Consider the following 15787-nt stretch of genomic DNA (forward strand, 5'->3'; position numbering starts at 1 on the left):
AAAGTTATTTTCTGTTTTGTTCAGAATGGATTGGCAGTGTTAAGATTGCTCTTGGCATCTGGTAGCCATTGAATAAATGTTTTGAATACATTTATCTGTTATGGGTTTCCTTCTCTTTATTTATTAGTAAGCTATGATCATTTAACTGCCTGGAACTGACGGTAAATTTGAGCCAGTAATATTACTAAGTACATTTAGATAACAGTAAATGGTAATGATATTTAAGTAAAATGTGTTATTTATTAAAAATTTAACTCCTACAGAAAAAAATCAGAAACAGATTACTTTAGTTCAATTGTGCTACTATAAAAAGTAACTGAAACTGGGTAATTTATAAACAACAGGAATTTATTTCTCGTATTTCCGAAAGCTGGGAAGTTCAAGATCAAGACATCAACAGATTCGTTGTCTGGTAAGGCTTATTCTCTGCTTCAGAGGTGGCCCCTTCTTGATACATCCTCTCAAGGCAGAAGGATTAATGCTATACCTCCCTTCAAGTGGCAGTAGACAGGGAAAGAAGAGACCTAGTTCCCATGAGCCATTTTTTAAGGGCACTGATCGAACTCATGAGAGCAGAGCCCTCATAACCTAATCACTTCCTCATTGCTCCACCTCTTAATATGACTGCATTAGCAATTAAGATTCAATATAAATTTTTGAGAGTCACAAATATTCAAGCCATAGCATTATGCCTCTTGCTTTCCCAAAATTTATGTTCTTCCGGTATGTAAAATACATCCATTCTATCCCAGTAACCCCAAAAGTTTTAACAAGTTCCAGCATCGGCTAAAAAGTCTGAAGTCCAGAGTCTCCTCTAAGTATCATCTAAATCATACAGACTTAACGCTCAAAGTACAATTGATTTTGAGGAAAATTCGCCACCAGCTGTGGGCCTGTGAAAACCAGCAAGTTAGGTTCTTCTGAAATACAATGGTGGACCATAGAATGGACAATATCATTGAAAAGGGATAAACAGGAAAGAAGAAAGGAGTAAGGGGTTGCAAGGCAGTCCAACACTCAACAAAGCAAACATTAACTCTTAAAGCTGGGAGCGGGGAATGCTCCTTGGCTTTGTGTCATGATTTCTGGACACACTGTGCACAGTTTAAGCCCCTAAGGCTCCAGAAATACCCATTCCTTCAATGGCTTTGCTGCATGCAGCCCACATGGCATTTCTCATGTCTTAGATTCTAATGCCTACAGCTCTCCCAGGCTGGATCTGCTAGTCTCAGAGGTGTTCCAGCCCTCACAGCTCTACTAGGCATTGCCCCAGTGGGGCTCTCCGCAGGGGCCTGAACCTTGCAACAGTTCTCTGTCTGGGGCCTCAGGGTCTTCAAGACGTCTACATCCTTTGAAATCAAGGCAGAGGTAGACATGTCTTCGCAGCTTTTGCACTCTGTGCCTGCAGAGTTAGCACCAGCTGGATGCTGCAAACCTTTACCATCTCAGTCTCCTGGAGGGTTGCCCTGGCTGCACTGAGGCTCACTGGAGTGGCCCAGGAGTGCTGCACCAGAATGCATTGAGCAGAAACTTGAGGCAGCTCTGGGAAGTGAGCACTGAGATCCCAGAGGTGCTCTGAATCCCTCCTTTGAAGCCTTTCTGTTCTCAAGGCCCTGACACTGTGGGCCTGTGATGGGAGTGGCAGCCTTGAAGATCTCTGAAATGTTTTCAGAGCCAGTCTTCCATTGTCATGACGAATAGCATTCTGGTTTCCTTCTAGCCATACCAATCTGCTTATCAAACTTTCACTGTTGACACACTTGGTGTTTCATCCTGAACAGCCTTTTTCTTTCTTTACAAACTGACCAGTCGGAGAATTTGTCAAATCTTTAAATTTTGCCATCACTCTCAAATTCAACCTTCCACAAAACAGCAGGTCATGGATATAAGTCAACTAAGTTCTTGGTCACTTCATAAAAAGGATTGCCTTTCCTCTGATTGCTAATAACTTGTTCCTCATTTTTGTAGGACACCTCATTGCAATGGCCTTTCTCATCCATATTTCTAGCAACATTTTGTTCACAACCATGTAGATAATCTCTAAGACTGAAGCTCTATCTATGGTCTTTCTTTCTTCTTCTTCTCCTGTGCCCCCCATCCCCTGCTCCTCCTCTTCCTCCTCATCTTCCTCCTCCATATTGCAGCCTCTAACAATTCCATAGCTCCTTTTACATTTTTAGGAATTTGTTACATTAGTACCTCGCTCCTCAATACCAAATCTGCCTTAGTCTGTTCTGGCAGACATAACAAACTACTTCACACTGGCTAATTTATAAACAACACAAATGGTTTGATTTCACAGGGTTGCAGCCAAAGTGAAATGGAGCTCAGGATGGATCATAGCTTGAGTCTCATGCATCTCTGATTTAGAAGTTATTTAGATGAGAATCTGGATTTGAGACTTTTGAGTTGGTATTAAAACAAATTATGACTTTTGGGGCTATTGGTATAGAATGAACATAAGGTATCTGTATGTAAGTAGAACATGAATTCTGGGGGATCCAGTCTGGAATGCTATGGTTTGAACATTTGTATCTCTCCAAAATTAATGCTTAAACTCATTGCCCAATGCAATAGCATTAGGAGGCGGGGTACAAAGGACGTGATTAGGTCATGAGGATTCTTTGCTTACGAATGGGATTGGTGCCTTCATAAAGGGGGTTGAGGAAACTAGCCAGCTGTTTTTCTGCTCTTCTGTCATGTGGGGATTCAGCATTCATTCCCTCCAGAGGATGCAGCAAGAAAACACTACCTTGGAAACAAAAAGTGAGCCATTAGCAGATACCAAATCTCCTACTCCCTTGGACTTGGACTTCCCAGCTTTCAGAACTGAGAGAAATAAATTTGTGTTGTTTTTAATGAGCCAGTCTAAGGGATTTTGTTATAGCAGCCAGAACAGAATAAAACACATATTAAAGCACATACGCAAATATGAACTGGTCATTTCAAATGGCCAATTCAGAATGGGTTTTTTTTTCTTTAGAAGGTTTCAACAATTTTGATAGGCAATAATCTTTAAACAGTGACACACAGATCTCTAGTCTAATTGCCATTTAGCCTTTGTTTGTGAGATGAGTAATAAAACTCCTTTTCCACATCTTTAAAATCATAGGATATTTGTGGATGCATGTAAAAAGTGACTACAGACCTACAATGATCCAAATGGGGGAATTTTTGGGAGAGGCAAGCAATTATGTGACTTTATTAATTGTGGTAACAAATGTATGTACTTTTATCACTCTGTAGGTCTTTAATTTAGAAACATAAATCAGTTTTCAAACTCTATCACTCCAGTGGCCAAGCCAGAGTCAGAATTATGCTTACACGTTCAACTGGGGGAGAGCTTGGAGAATCATCTGCATTTTATTTTATGAATAATCATAAGAAGGAGAGAATTAAATGCTACACTTTTACATTAGTAAGAAAATTTTCTTATTTTTGAAATTTGCAATAGAGCTCAACTAAATTTTGATGAACATAGCCTTTTGAGGATTCTGTTCATTTATGTGTTGTAATTAGGTAACAAGAGGCATACGTAAAAGGTCATAAGCTCGGATTAAAGAGAAATTTTACTTAAATAAAATATGGTAGAAATTTGGTTATATAAAATGATATTTTAAATTAAGAAGGTAATGAAATCTGTGGAATCTGTTACACATTTTCTAAATTACACATTTATTTTAAGAGGAGAATATATTCTCCAAAGTTTCACTATAGAAATATGCATGATATTTGAAATATGTGAATCTGTAGGTTGACTATTGCATTATATTTTTAAAATTATGTGTGATTTGCATTTAGTTCAGGTAGATGAAAGCAAAGATTTTTAACAACAGCTTTCTCACAAACAATTTATTATTCTTAATTACGCTGATCAGTCTGAAAATAATTTACATATTTTAAAGATATCTTGTATTTTATTTAAGTTCAATAAACACTTCCTACTTCTGAATTAAAATTTAAGAAATAATGTGAAAATAAACCATCTGTATTTTCATGAATATTAGAGTCAGAAGGGGAAAAGTAATGTCACAAGTATATAAAAAACTTGATGTGAAATTTTCATAAGTCACATTAACATGTGAAGTTGGTGTACAGCTAGAGATATACATACTTATTTTAATGTAGTGAAGGAAAGCATATCATTATGTAAAACCCAGGAGTAATTTATATTTTGTATTTCATCTTTTCTAACTAAGCTATATCTCCAAATAATTTACTCAGTTATATCACAATATGTTCCATCAGGAAGAAAACAACTTATTTGAAACAGACTATTGTTTCCGACATCTTGAAACAGAATAGTCAGAATCGGGGAGGGATAATTTATATAAGAAGACAGAACGGAGACACATACATACACTTTCTGTTTTAAAAATAATTAAAGAAAAAAAAATGAAATGCCCAGTGAGTTTTAGTATTTGCCAGTTAATTTACATTAGGAATAGTTTTAGTGCATCAAGAAAGTTATTTCCTCTTACAAACGAAGTTCTTGAAAAAAATAAAGTTGAGATGACAGAAGAGTTGTGTACCAAAAGAATACATCAATCTGGTGTAGTAAAGAGGAAACGTTTTTAAAAAAGAATTTGGAACAATGAATAACTACAGGTTCAAAGTGGCAGATGAAATGCATACTACACTTTCAAAAGTATGTATTCAAAAATCTATTGTTAGAATTGCTAAAGTAATAAACCAGAAATGGTGATAAAACTAAAATGTATAAATCACCAAGGGTATCAGAGTCATAGGGAGACCTTATGAAATACAGCAACTTCTAAAGCACTACATTAAAAAGGAATTACTGCAATAGGACAATCTTAGCATGATCAGGGGCAGTACAGCTAGAAGCAGAACAGGGAGGGTTTACACGTGAGCAGATCAGTCACTGGGTTCAGAGAAAGGGCCACATCATAGCCTGGCCAGAGTCCCCATTCTGAGCAACTACCTGTAGCATTTGCCTTGGGGATAAACAAAGACTAGCTCTCTAACAGAAGTGTGTCTGACACTAGGGATGCAGTGTGGGTATTGATATCAGAGGCAAACAGGGCATTCTCATGGTGATCAAGATGAAACTAAAAGTTCAACACAATTCTATTTAAATTCATTTTTTAAAACCAACTTTTGACATTAAATATTTTCAGCCAGACAATCCTACCCAGAGCCAGTGATTTCATGAAAATATTTGAACATACTTTCAAGAATATGCAGACAAAATGATAGATATTCATGTGGCATAATTGATAATAACTGTAAAACACAGGCAATCTAAATATTCACCAGTAATGAGATGGCTGACATAATTATGGAGTATCATGCAGCAGTTAGAAAAAACGAAACTGATCAATATCTACTGAAATGGAACAGTGTGTAACACCTGCTTTAGAGTATAGACAGCAAGTTGCAAGGCATATAAAATCTATACTCTGTTACATAAAAAACTACCTACCTATATATCCAACATATATATATGTGTGTGTACAAATGTTAGAGAGAGACAGAGAGGGATATGTTCATTTATATGTGTTTATTAGATTGTTTGGGACAATATACCCAAACAATCACAATAATAATTTCTTAGGCGTAAGGCGTAGTAGTGCTTAAAGTGAGACCCTTAAAATTTTGTAAATAATATTAATTGTAGTGTAGACTTTTGACAGTTACATATATTACTTTCATTTTTTAAATATGTTAAGATAGAGCAGAGAATAATAGGATGCCTAGAACCGAAAGAGTAGAAGGAAACATGTAGTACATATTTAAACTGTGGTAGGAAGAAAGTGAAATGAGAGAACAGGGCTAAAATTAAATTGATTCCCATATATTTACACAGAGCTACAAAAGAGTCATGTTTTATTAATTATTAATTCATATTCCTACAAAAAATATAGATAAAAGTACATTCATTGAGGACATGCTATGCAGTAAGCACACTGTTATTTGCTTTATAGGTATTATTCCATTTAACTTCATAACTATCCAATGAGGCAGGCACAAATCCTTATAGGTAAGATAATGAAGCCACACAGCGGTTAAACTATAAGGCTTATAATTAGCAGAGCCAAATGACCTCTTGTTTAACTATGAAATATAGGAAAATCCTGGATTTCCTTGGTTTGAGTCAACTTACAGGAGTCTTGGAATAGCAACAGTTTTGAATGCACAATATCCTAATTCTACAGAAGATCCACTTCTTTTATTTCCAGAGAATATTAAAGGACAAGAAAAAGAGCCATCTTGACTGAGCTTCTGAGTTTACAATACTTTACTTTTGCTTGGCTTTATCTACCTGGGGACTTCCAACATATAGCTAGCTCACTTAGCCAACAGTCTGATCATGATCCTCTAGATTCTGGAGAGTGGAGCTTTACAAAGACATTGTTCTCAATCAAATTCCTGTGGTGAGCCCATCATCTTTAAGAAGGAGGTTCTGCAGATTACTGCTCAGCATTGGGAAACTGATCCCAAAGAGCAGGCAGCAAGGCAGTAGAAGAAAGAGCTAAATATAATGCCGGGAGACTATGCTGATTAACTAAACTTAATGAACCTATTTTTGTATAAGATGCTATGGTACACATTTTATTCTGAGTTTTTAAAAGAGTGCAATTACAATATTTGGTTTCTTGTTCCTGAGAATGAGCTATGAGACTTATTTTTAATTAACTGCTTTTAAAAAAAAAGAAGCATAAAGCTTATAGACCTTTTGCTCACTTCATGTGGTCTAATGTTTACTCTCATATTGACAGAAAGAAAAGAGGTCAATGAAAGAAAATGACATTAATTATTTAACTAGATCAAGTCGATGGTGATTTGTTTAGGTGTATATTGGTGACATCAAAAGTATACAGTTTGTGTTAAAAAATATATATCTTATTTTACTACATCTTACCTGTTAATAACAAAGTATGTTCTAAGAGAGTGATATTGGCTAGATTTTGTAAGTAGTAAATAAAATCATATGCTTTTTTTCATTAACTCATTTATGCTGGAGATTACAATTTTTTGAGTTTCATTTGAATTTAAAAATCAGGCAGACGTTGGCAACAACCTTGAGCAGTAGAATATAAATAACATTCAGATGGTTAGTGTTCCAGTAATGGAACACTAGGCATAAATATGCTAACTAGCTTTCTCTCTACTTTTTAGCAGATATTTTAAATAGAAGAAGTACAATAAAAGAAAGTGGTTCTTCACGGGTTGGCAGTGTTCAAATCGGCATTCATTCAGCTATTTTGTCTGTGTATGTGTGTGTTTGTGTGTGATTACTAACATTATTAGTATAATAAGGAGCATTACTTTGCAATCTTTAGAAGGAAGAAAAATCTGCTAGAAATGGGCTATTTGGAAAACCAGTATTTGCACTGGTTTCTCTTAGGTAGTTGATATTACATTTTTATGTACTAATATCCTGCTGTATTCAAATAACATTATTTCTAGATATGTCAGGCAGCTTATTTAATTAATTAACATGAATTGAGGTGATGGCAATAATATTATCCCTGGACTTACCCTGGCATTGGTCCATTTCCAGCAAGACTGTAAACCTGACGAGGATTTAGTAGATACTGGAATTTTCTGTAAATTCTGTAAAGGTGAAAATGTGGGAAAAAAAGAAAATTTAATACTACTCAACACTTTTAAAAGAAGTAATGTGTCTCAGTGTTATAAAATATATATAGTTGAAATTAATGATATAAATTAATACATAATATCTATCAATTTAATAAAATTTGAATCTGAATATCAGAAGTCCAGCTCCATAGGAACTACTGGTTTTTTAAAAGACCTAGTAGCTACTATAAAGGTAATATAGTTCATAAGTTAGCAATATTGCTTGCATCCTTAATATGTATATATGTTTAGAATATCCTCTAACCCTCTTTTGAACATTATTTAGCTAACTAGATTTGAAATAAATTACACATTTTAAACATTTCAGCATAAAATTGCTTAAATATCTTCTCTCAATAAATTTTTGTGGATAATTCATCTATCCATAGATCTCTAATAGATCTGAAAATTATCTATCCCCTACATAAAATGGGACTGTACATTGTACATTTGTTCATAAAAGCAAAGAATGTAGCCTCATCTGGCCTAATCATTTCATATAAGTAAATCTTTATCAGTCATCTCACAAAATTGCTAAACTGTCTTAGCAGCACATATTAAAAATTATTTTTTTCTGAAAGAAAACAATTTCTGTAAATAAATGCAATAGAAATGTTTCTATGCATGCACCTATCTCACATGGTTTAAATTCTTAGACAAACAGTAAAAGTGAAGAGATAACAGTACATCAAAAAGTTAATTTAACACAGTTAGTCATTATTCCTAGGATAAAAAGTTGGTTCAACCTACACACATCAATAAATATGAATCATCACATAAACAGAATTAAAAGCAAAATCCATATAATTATTTCAATAGATGTAGAAAAAGCATTTAATAAAACACAAATCCTTTCATAAAAAAGAAATCCTCAACGGACTAGGCATCAAAGGAACATAGCTCAGAATCATAAAAGCCACCTATGACAAACCCACAGCTAACAGCATACCAAACAGGCAAAAGCTGGAAGCATTCCCATTGAGAACTGGAACGACACATGCCCATTCTCACTACTCCTGTTCAACATACTTCTGGAAGTGCTAGCCCGAGCAATTAGACAAGAGAAAGAAATGAAAGGTATCCAAATAAGAAAATAAGTCAAGCTCTCTCTTTTCACTGACAGTGAATCTATACTCAGAAAACCCTCAAGATTCCACCAAAAGTCTGCTAGCACTGATAATTTAGCAAGGTTTTAAGAAACAAAATAAATGTATAAAAATTCATAGCATTTCGAGCCGGGCGCGGTGGCTCAGCCTGTAATCCCAGCACTTTGGGAGGCCGAGGCGGGTGGATCACGAGGTCAAGAGATCGAGACCATCCTGGTCAACATGGTGAAACCCCGTCTCTACTAAAAACACAAAAAATTAGCTGGGCATGGTGGCACGTGCCTGTAATCCCAGCTACTCAGGAGGCTGAGGCAGGAGAATTGCCTGAGCCCAGGAGGCGGAGGTTGCGGTGAGCCGAGATTGCGCCATTGCACTCCAGCCTGGGCAACAAGAGCGAAACTCCGTCTCAAAAAAAAAAAAGAAAAGAAAAAAGAAACAAAATAAATGTATAAAAATTCATAGCATTTCAATAACATCCAGGCAGAGTGAAGCCAATTATACAATATCATTTATAATAGCAACACAAACAAAAAGTGAAATACCTAGGAATACAACTAAACGAGGAGGTGAGACAGCTCTATAAGAGAACTATAAAGCACTGCTGAAAGAAATCAGACATGATACAAATAAATGAAAAAAACATTCCAAGCTCATGGAAGAATCACTATTGCTGAAATGGCTATTCTGCCCAAAGTAATTTACAGAGTTAACGCTATTTTTATGAGACTACCAATGTCATTTTTCAAAGACTTAGAAAAAACTCTTCTAAAATTAATGTGTAACTAAAAAATAGCCTGAATAGCCAAAGCAAGGCTATGTGAGATCCCAAACTACATTTCTAAAAGAAAACCCAGGAAATACTCCACTTGACATTGGCCTTCGCAACACATCTTTTATTAAGTCCTCAAATTGCAACAGAAATAGAAATTGACAGTTAAACTACAGAGCTTCTGCACAGCAAAAGAAACCATCAACAGAGTAAAGAGACAACCTGTAGAATGGGAGAAAATATTTGCAAACTAAGCATCTAACAAAGGTGTAATATCCAGAATCTATAAGCAACTTAAAGAGATAAAAACATCAACAAATAATGCCATTCAAAATGGGCAAAATACATGAAAAGACAATTCTTAGAAGACATGCAAGCAGCAAACTAACAAACATACGAAAACTTGCTCATCATCACTAATCATCATAGAAATACAAATTAAAACCACAATAAAATACCATCTCACATCAATTAGAATGGCCATTATAAAAAAGTGAAAAACCAGTGGATGCTGGCAAGGCTACAAAGAAAATGAAATCCCTACACACTGTTGTTGTGAATGTAAATTAGTTAAGCCATCATAGAAAATAGTTTTTATGTTTCTTTAAGAACTTCAAACAGATCTACCATTCAATCCAGCAATCCCATTACTGGGTGTAAACTTGAAGGAAAACATACTATATACCAAAAAGATACATGCTCTTTTATTTTCATGCCCACTCTATTTGCAAAAGCAAAGACATGGAATCAACCTAGGTATCCATCAATAGTGGACTGGATAAAGAAAATGCAGTATATATATAGCATGGAGTACTACACAGGCACTACAAAAGAATGAAATCACATCCTTTGCAGCAATAGGGATGGAGATGGAGGCCATTTTCTGAAGTGAATTAACACAGAACAGAAAACCAAATGCTGCATATACTGCATGCAATGTTAAGCAGCAGCTAAACATTGAGCACACACAGACATAAACATGAGAACAGTAGACATGGGGACTACCAGAGTGGGGAAGGAAGGAGTGGAGGAAGATGTGCAAAAACTCCCCATTGGGTACTATGTTCACTACCTGAGCACAATATACCCATGTAACAAACCTGCACATGTACTTACTGTATCTAAAATAAAAGTTGAAATTAAAAATATTTTTAAAAGTTAAGGGATATGTTTAAGTTGCTAAATTGGTGTGAAATATGATTATATATTTTACAAACACATTCTTATGATATTTACTGATAGAACTCTCCAAATTCACTATGTAGTATCTGCTTATATCACCTAGAGTTGTTCTCAATACCCTCTTTTCCTTAGCACCTGAACATATTAGTAGAGAATTCTGTGCCTTCCTAAAAGAAAACCTAGAAACACCCTTTTTGCCATTGGCCTTCACAACAGAATTTTTAAAAATGCTTATCAAATCTGGCTATTCCATCCTACTGCCTTAGTTAAGGTCTTCAAGTTCTCTCACTAGTTTTGTAAAATACTTGGCAACCCAGTCCTCCTCTATACTGTTGTCAAAGTACAGTCATGCCTTATCCATGATGCAAAGTTGCTGTTAGTGTCAAGTTATTGAGACTTACATAAAAAATCAAATTCAGACATCTTTGGCTGGGCACGGTGGCTCAAGCCTGTAATCCCAGCACTTTGGGAGGCCGAGGCAGGTGGATCACGAGGTCAAGAGATCGAGACCATCCTGGTCAATAAGGTGAAACCCCGTCTCTACTAAAAATACAAAAAATTAGCTGGGCATGGTGGCGCGCGCCTGTAGTCCCAGCTACTCAGGAGGCTGAGACAGGAGAATTGCCTGAACCCAGGAGACGGAGGTTGCGGTGAGCCGAGATCGCGCCATTGCACTTCAGCCTGGGTAACAAGAGCAAAACTCCATAACAAGAAAAAAAAAAAAATTCAGACATCTTCACAATTCAGCCACAATTTCTCTCTTATCTTTCCCCTCTTTCTCTTTACATTGTTATCTTGGTAAATTCCTCTTGGTTGACACGATGCCATTTCACAAATCTGTCTTTCTCCTTCTTTCATCTGACAAACATCTATTATATAAGAACCAATACAAAAGCTACTTCTTCTGTAAAGACTTCTTAGTTTTCAGAGATAGTTATCTCCTTCTGTGACCATCAACAGCACTTTTATTTTAAACCTTTCCAGTTTAACCTGTAGTATGTGGTATTGCAATACATCTGTTTATGTGCCTGCCTGCGTGACTGTGTCTTATGCCTCTTATTCCCAGTCACTAGCAGTTTGGATTCAATTTGGCGTTGCTGCCTGAATACACGTGAACATGTTCAGACTTATTGACTGATATGGAAAACTTTATGCAGAGCTATAATTCTGTAACCTTTTGCAACTTATCTAAGCTATCAAAGTAAAAAAGCCAAAAAAATAAAAGGAAAGAAAAACACTGAATGGAATCACCTTGTGAAAGGTATCTCTTACGCAGGCAGAAAAATGTATGTTTACATTCAAGTAGATCATGTTGAAAACATATTTACATTACATTTGTCTTTGCATGGTCCCAATCAATGTACAAAAAGTAAAACACAAGTGGATGTGTATATAGAAGAGCTCAAAGTTGAAGCCCCTGGTAAGTTTAATTTCTTTAAGTCTTTAGTGTATCTACCTACCTGTAGATATATATTTTAATTTAGGGAAAATCATTTCTATGTACTGGCAGAAAGGGACAGCAAATATTCAACTAAGGGTCATTCTATATGATTCATACTATCTTAATTTGAGAAAAAAATTACTTTCCTTTGAAAATATTATTTTTTTTTCTTCAGACTTCACTTTTCTGTAATTTCCAACATGGATTTAAGTCTCATCTAATTTTTTGTGAAAAGTTTCCTTTTTTTGCTCAAGTTATCAATAGAATATACAGCTGATGAACTGTAAGTAGTAAAAAAGTAATTTCAGCATTATTATGTAATTATTTTATGAGTAAAACTAATTAAAGCATTGTGAATATTTTTAATTATTAACCGTTACTAATTTGAAATAATTTCTATCATGTTTAGAGGAGTAAAACATAACTAGATGTTGATGAAAAGAAAAAAAATCTTATACCCTTTTTTTAATCTTTTTTTTCCACCCAAATTTCATCTTGAAAATCTTATACTCTTTAAAGCAAAAATGTTTTGTTGATGATTCAATAATGAAAAACATTCCTCATTTATGGAAAGAAACCTGAAAAGTTAAAGAGTGGAAAAAATTACTATATTTATGGAAAAACGTCAACTTCGCTATTTGGTGGACCACAAAGGAAATTTGTTGTACTCTTGTCATGTTTGTTATGGGTGCTTTCATCTGCTTGCTTATTTTTGGTTGAGATAAGGAAAGCCATCTAAAAAGCATTAAGGCAGGGATGGCTGTATTTTTGTTTATGACTGTCCTCTGTAGTAAGACATAAGATTAACACTTCAATGTAGTTGTTTTCATATTTGTATTAAATAATATGATTTAATCATTGATTTGTTACCAAATTGAAATGTGATTAGCCAGAATGCTGAAATACCTGATAATACAGCTCACTGTTATTCAGATTAAATATACTGTACTTCAGGAAATATGGCATCATGTTCTCCAAAATGCACATGCAGAAAAATTATTATAATATATTTTGCCTAGAAGTTGGATATAAATTCTGTTTTTTAGTACTGGGTTATGATTTACCTGAATTTATCTTGTTTACCATTTAGACAATGAATTTTCATTCAACTGTATTTATGAAGGCATGCTCTTTGTTAGGGGAACAGGGTGATAGGTGGGGTAGACGGAATTCAGACACCTGAGCTATGATAATAAAAATATTTACAACAGGCCACTGTGTTAAAATTTTAATCCTAAAAACCAGATCACATAAACATCTTACATGCTAGCACCATTTATTTTGCATTAAAATTAGTAAACAGTGAGGAATAGTTGTTTTTAAGGATTTTTACGTCATAGTTTTATTTTTTTACACATAAGTGACATAGACACTAAAATTAATTTAAAAACATACCGTTCTCCTTGTTTCCCACCACTTTTGGGGTTCACAAAAACTAAAAGTGGGTGAGTACCAGGCACCGGAGTGATCTATAAGAAAAGTTATATATATGAAAAAAATATTAGGCACATTATATATGAAGAAGACTCACTGTTATTTCTAAATCATAAAATGCCATATGCAATTTCAATAAAATGACTGTTTTTGCAACGCCTGCGTGTGTGTGTGTGTGTGTGCGTGTGTGTGCGCGCTGTGTTCAACAGGAATATCTCCTCCACAAAGAAAGGCATGCCTATCTAGGTACTCGGCAGAGGGGGAAAGCAGTCAGGAAGAGGGAATAACATTTGTAATTCCTGTGAGATGAAAACCAAAGTTACAGTTTTCAGACAGTAAGTGAAAGAGGCAGAATAAAGCAGAATTTGAGGAAAACACCATGAGACGCAAAGAAAAAGATCAACTTATAGAGAGACCTCCTTTTATGCAGGAGTCCTAATTGAGAGTTTTGAGGCATGTGCGGAATTCATCTTCCCAACCACCTGTGAACTAGAAAGAAAATTAAGATCCTTTCAGGTCCTTTTTGGCCTAAGAGTCCTTATCTATACAATTTGTTCAGTGCTTTCTTTTCCTGCTTGCTGAATACGCTGCTAGTTAATCAAGTCTATTTGTGAAATGGAGTCCGTTAAATACTGATCTCTCTTTCAGGTAACAGGAATTGACTTTGTCTGTACTATATATACATCATGTGCTGCTGCTTTCATCACAACTCAGCTCTCGGTTAAACAAGTAAGGCAAAGTTTCTGTCCTAAGGGAGCTTATATTATAGTGGAAAAATACACAATAAACAAATATATATTTAGTAATGAAACATGCCATAATGGGAAATAAAGCAGGTAAGGTGACAGCACTTTACTGGTGCCAGCAGAGTTATTTTAGACAGAGTGGGAAAGGACAAGCGTTGTCTATTACCTGATTCCAATGTTAAAATAATAGACTTTAAAAAATAAAAGTATTCCTATTCAATATAACCCTATATAACTCCCATCTAAATACAGTAGGATGAAAAAAAAATTTTAGTAACAAAAATATTCAGGTAATTGTGTCCTCTAAATTCTAAGTTGAACAATTTTAGATCAATCAGCTTTTTTGAAAGTAGATTTAAATTATCTTTACTGCAGTGTTATTTCTCCCCTAGAAAGTATTCCTAAATATTTAATGAAACAATTAAAAACACTCATTTTACCATATCATACCCTTCCTTCCTGTCTATTTAACGATATGAGTTAAAATATTCTACTAACATATTTTCCTCCCCTTCTTTAGAAAAATGGCATTTTTCTAATGAGAATAGGCAACAGGGAAATGTTAAAATCTTCACATTACCTAAATGAGAAGATTGTATAAAATATTCTTAATTTTGCTACACATACTCAACTAGCTCTCATTATAATTTACCATGTCTGTTTCTGTTTTACTTTCCATTGTAAAGAGGACAAAGTTTCTTTCTTCCTAATTTGTCTTCAATTCAGCTGGGAGAAGGATGAGCATGAGGAACTTCTGAATGAGTAACTTCCCAGGTCTTCCCTGAACCAAATGTGCACAATTAATTAATATATATAAAGTGTCGATTATATTTAAGTCATGGTGGCTGTGGATTGCAATGGGTACCCCTTCCTCCCATTAAAAACTAAAATGAAGAAATATCAAAAAACAACTATATCTAAAAACCTATGGTTGATTTCTTAAAATTTCTCATCCTATTACAAAATTGAAACTCCCAATGTTTTGCTAAGCAAATAAGCAACAATAAATAGAGGTAGATTTTAGCTGACTTTTTAGTCAACTTGAATTGTTTCTCCTTGTTTTTAAGTAGAAATGGTAATCTCAATGTAAATAAGGATTTTTAAGCATGAGCAAAGTATTAAATTTAAACCCAAATACTCATTAGGATGAATTTTTCTTTACTCCCTATAAAAGTCAACATTCATTTTATTATTATATCAGATTATACACAAATTCATGAGTCCAATATATAGAATTATTTTCAAACTATGTTTTGAAATGTCTTTTTTCAGAGATATTTGTTAGAATATTTACAGACATGACTATAAATTATCAAATGAATGGCAATTAAAATTGTATTATAAGTTACATACTATTACGAACAAATAAATATCCCACTGGAATAGACTGTAGTCTGTAAGGTATCTCAAAATAAAATACAAACTCCTGATGTAATTTTTAGGGGTAGTGAAATGGAGAAACAGCTTAAACGTATTAGAAAAATCAAAGAGAATTTAAGTA

General features: G+C 34.6%; 1 protein-coding gene across 14 annotated transcripts in view; it reads right to left on the reverse strand.

Annotated features, from left to right (window-relative positions):
* The window catches only part of DGKB (diacylglycerol kinase beta), an 814277-nt gene that overhangs the window by 439665 nt on the left and 358825 nt on the right, over positions 1-15787 (reverse strand). For all 14 annotated transcript variants that reach the window (XM_074379543.1, XM_074379541.1, XM_074379540.1 and 11 more), the window contains 2 exons: positions 13502-13575; positions 7507-7581 (listed from right to left, as the gene is read on the reverse strand). In XM_074379543.1, the coding sequence (XP_074235644.1) occupies positions 7507-7581; positions 13502-13575 (149 nt within the window). The remainder of the gene's footprint in view (positions 1-7506; positions 7582-13501; positions 13576-15787) is intronic.

Source organism: Saimiri boliviensis, chromosome 10, assembly GCF_048565385.1.
Source record: "Saimiri boliviensis isolate mSaiBol1 chromosome 10, mSaiBol1.pri, whole genome shotgun sequence".
Taxonomy (NCBI): domain Eukaryota; kingdom Metazoa; phylum Chordata; class Mammalia; order Primates; family Cebidae; genus Saimiri; species Saimiri boliviensis.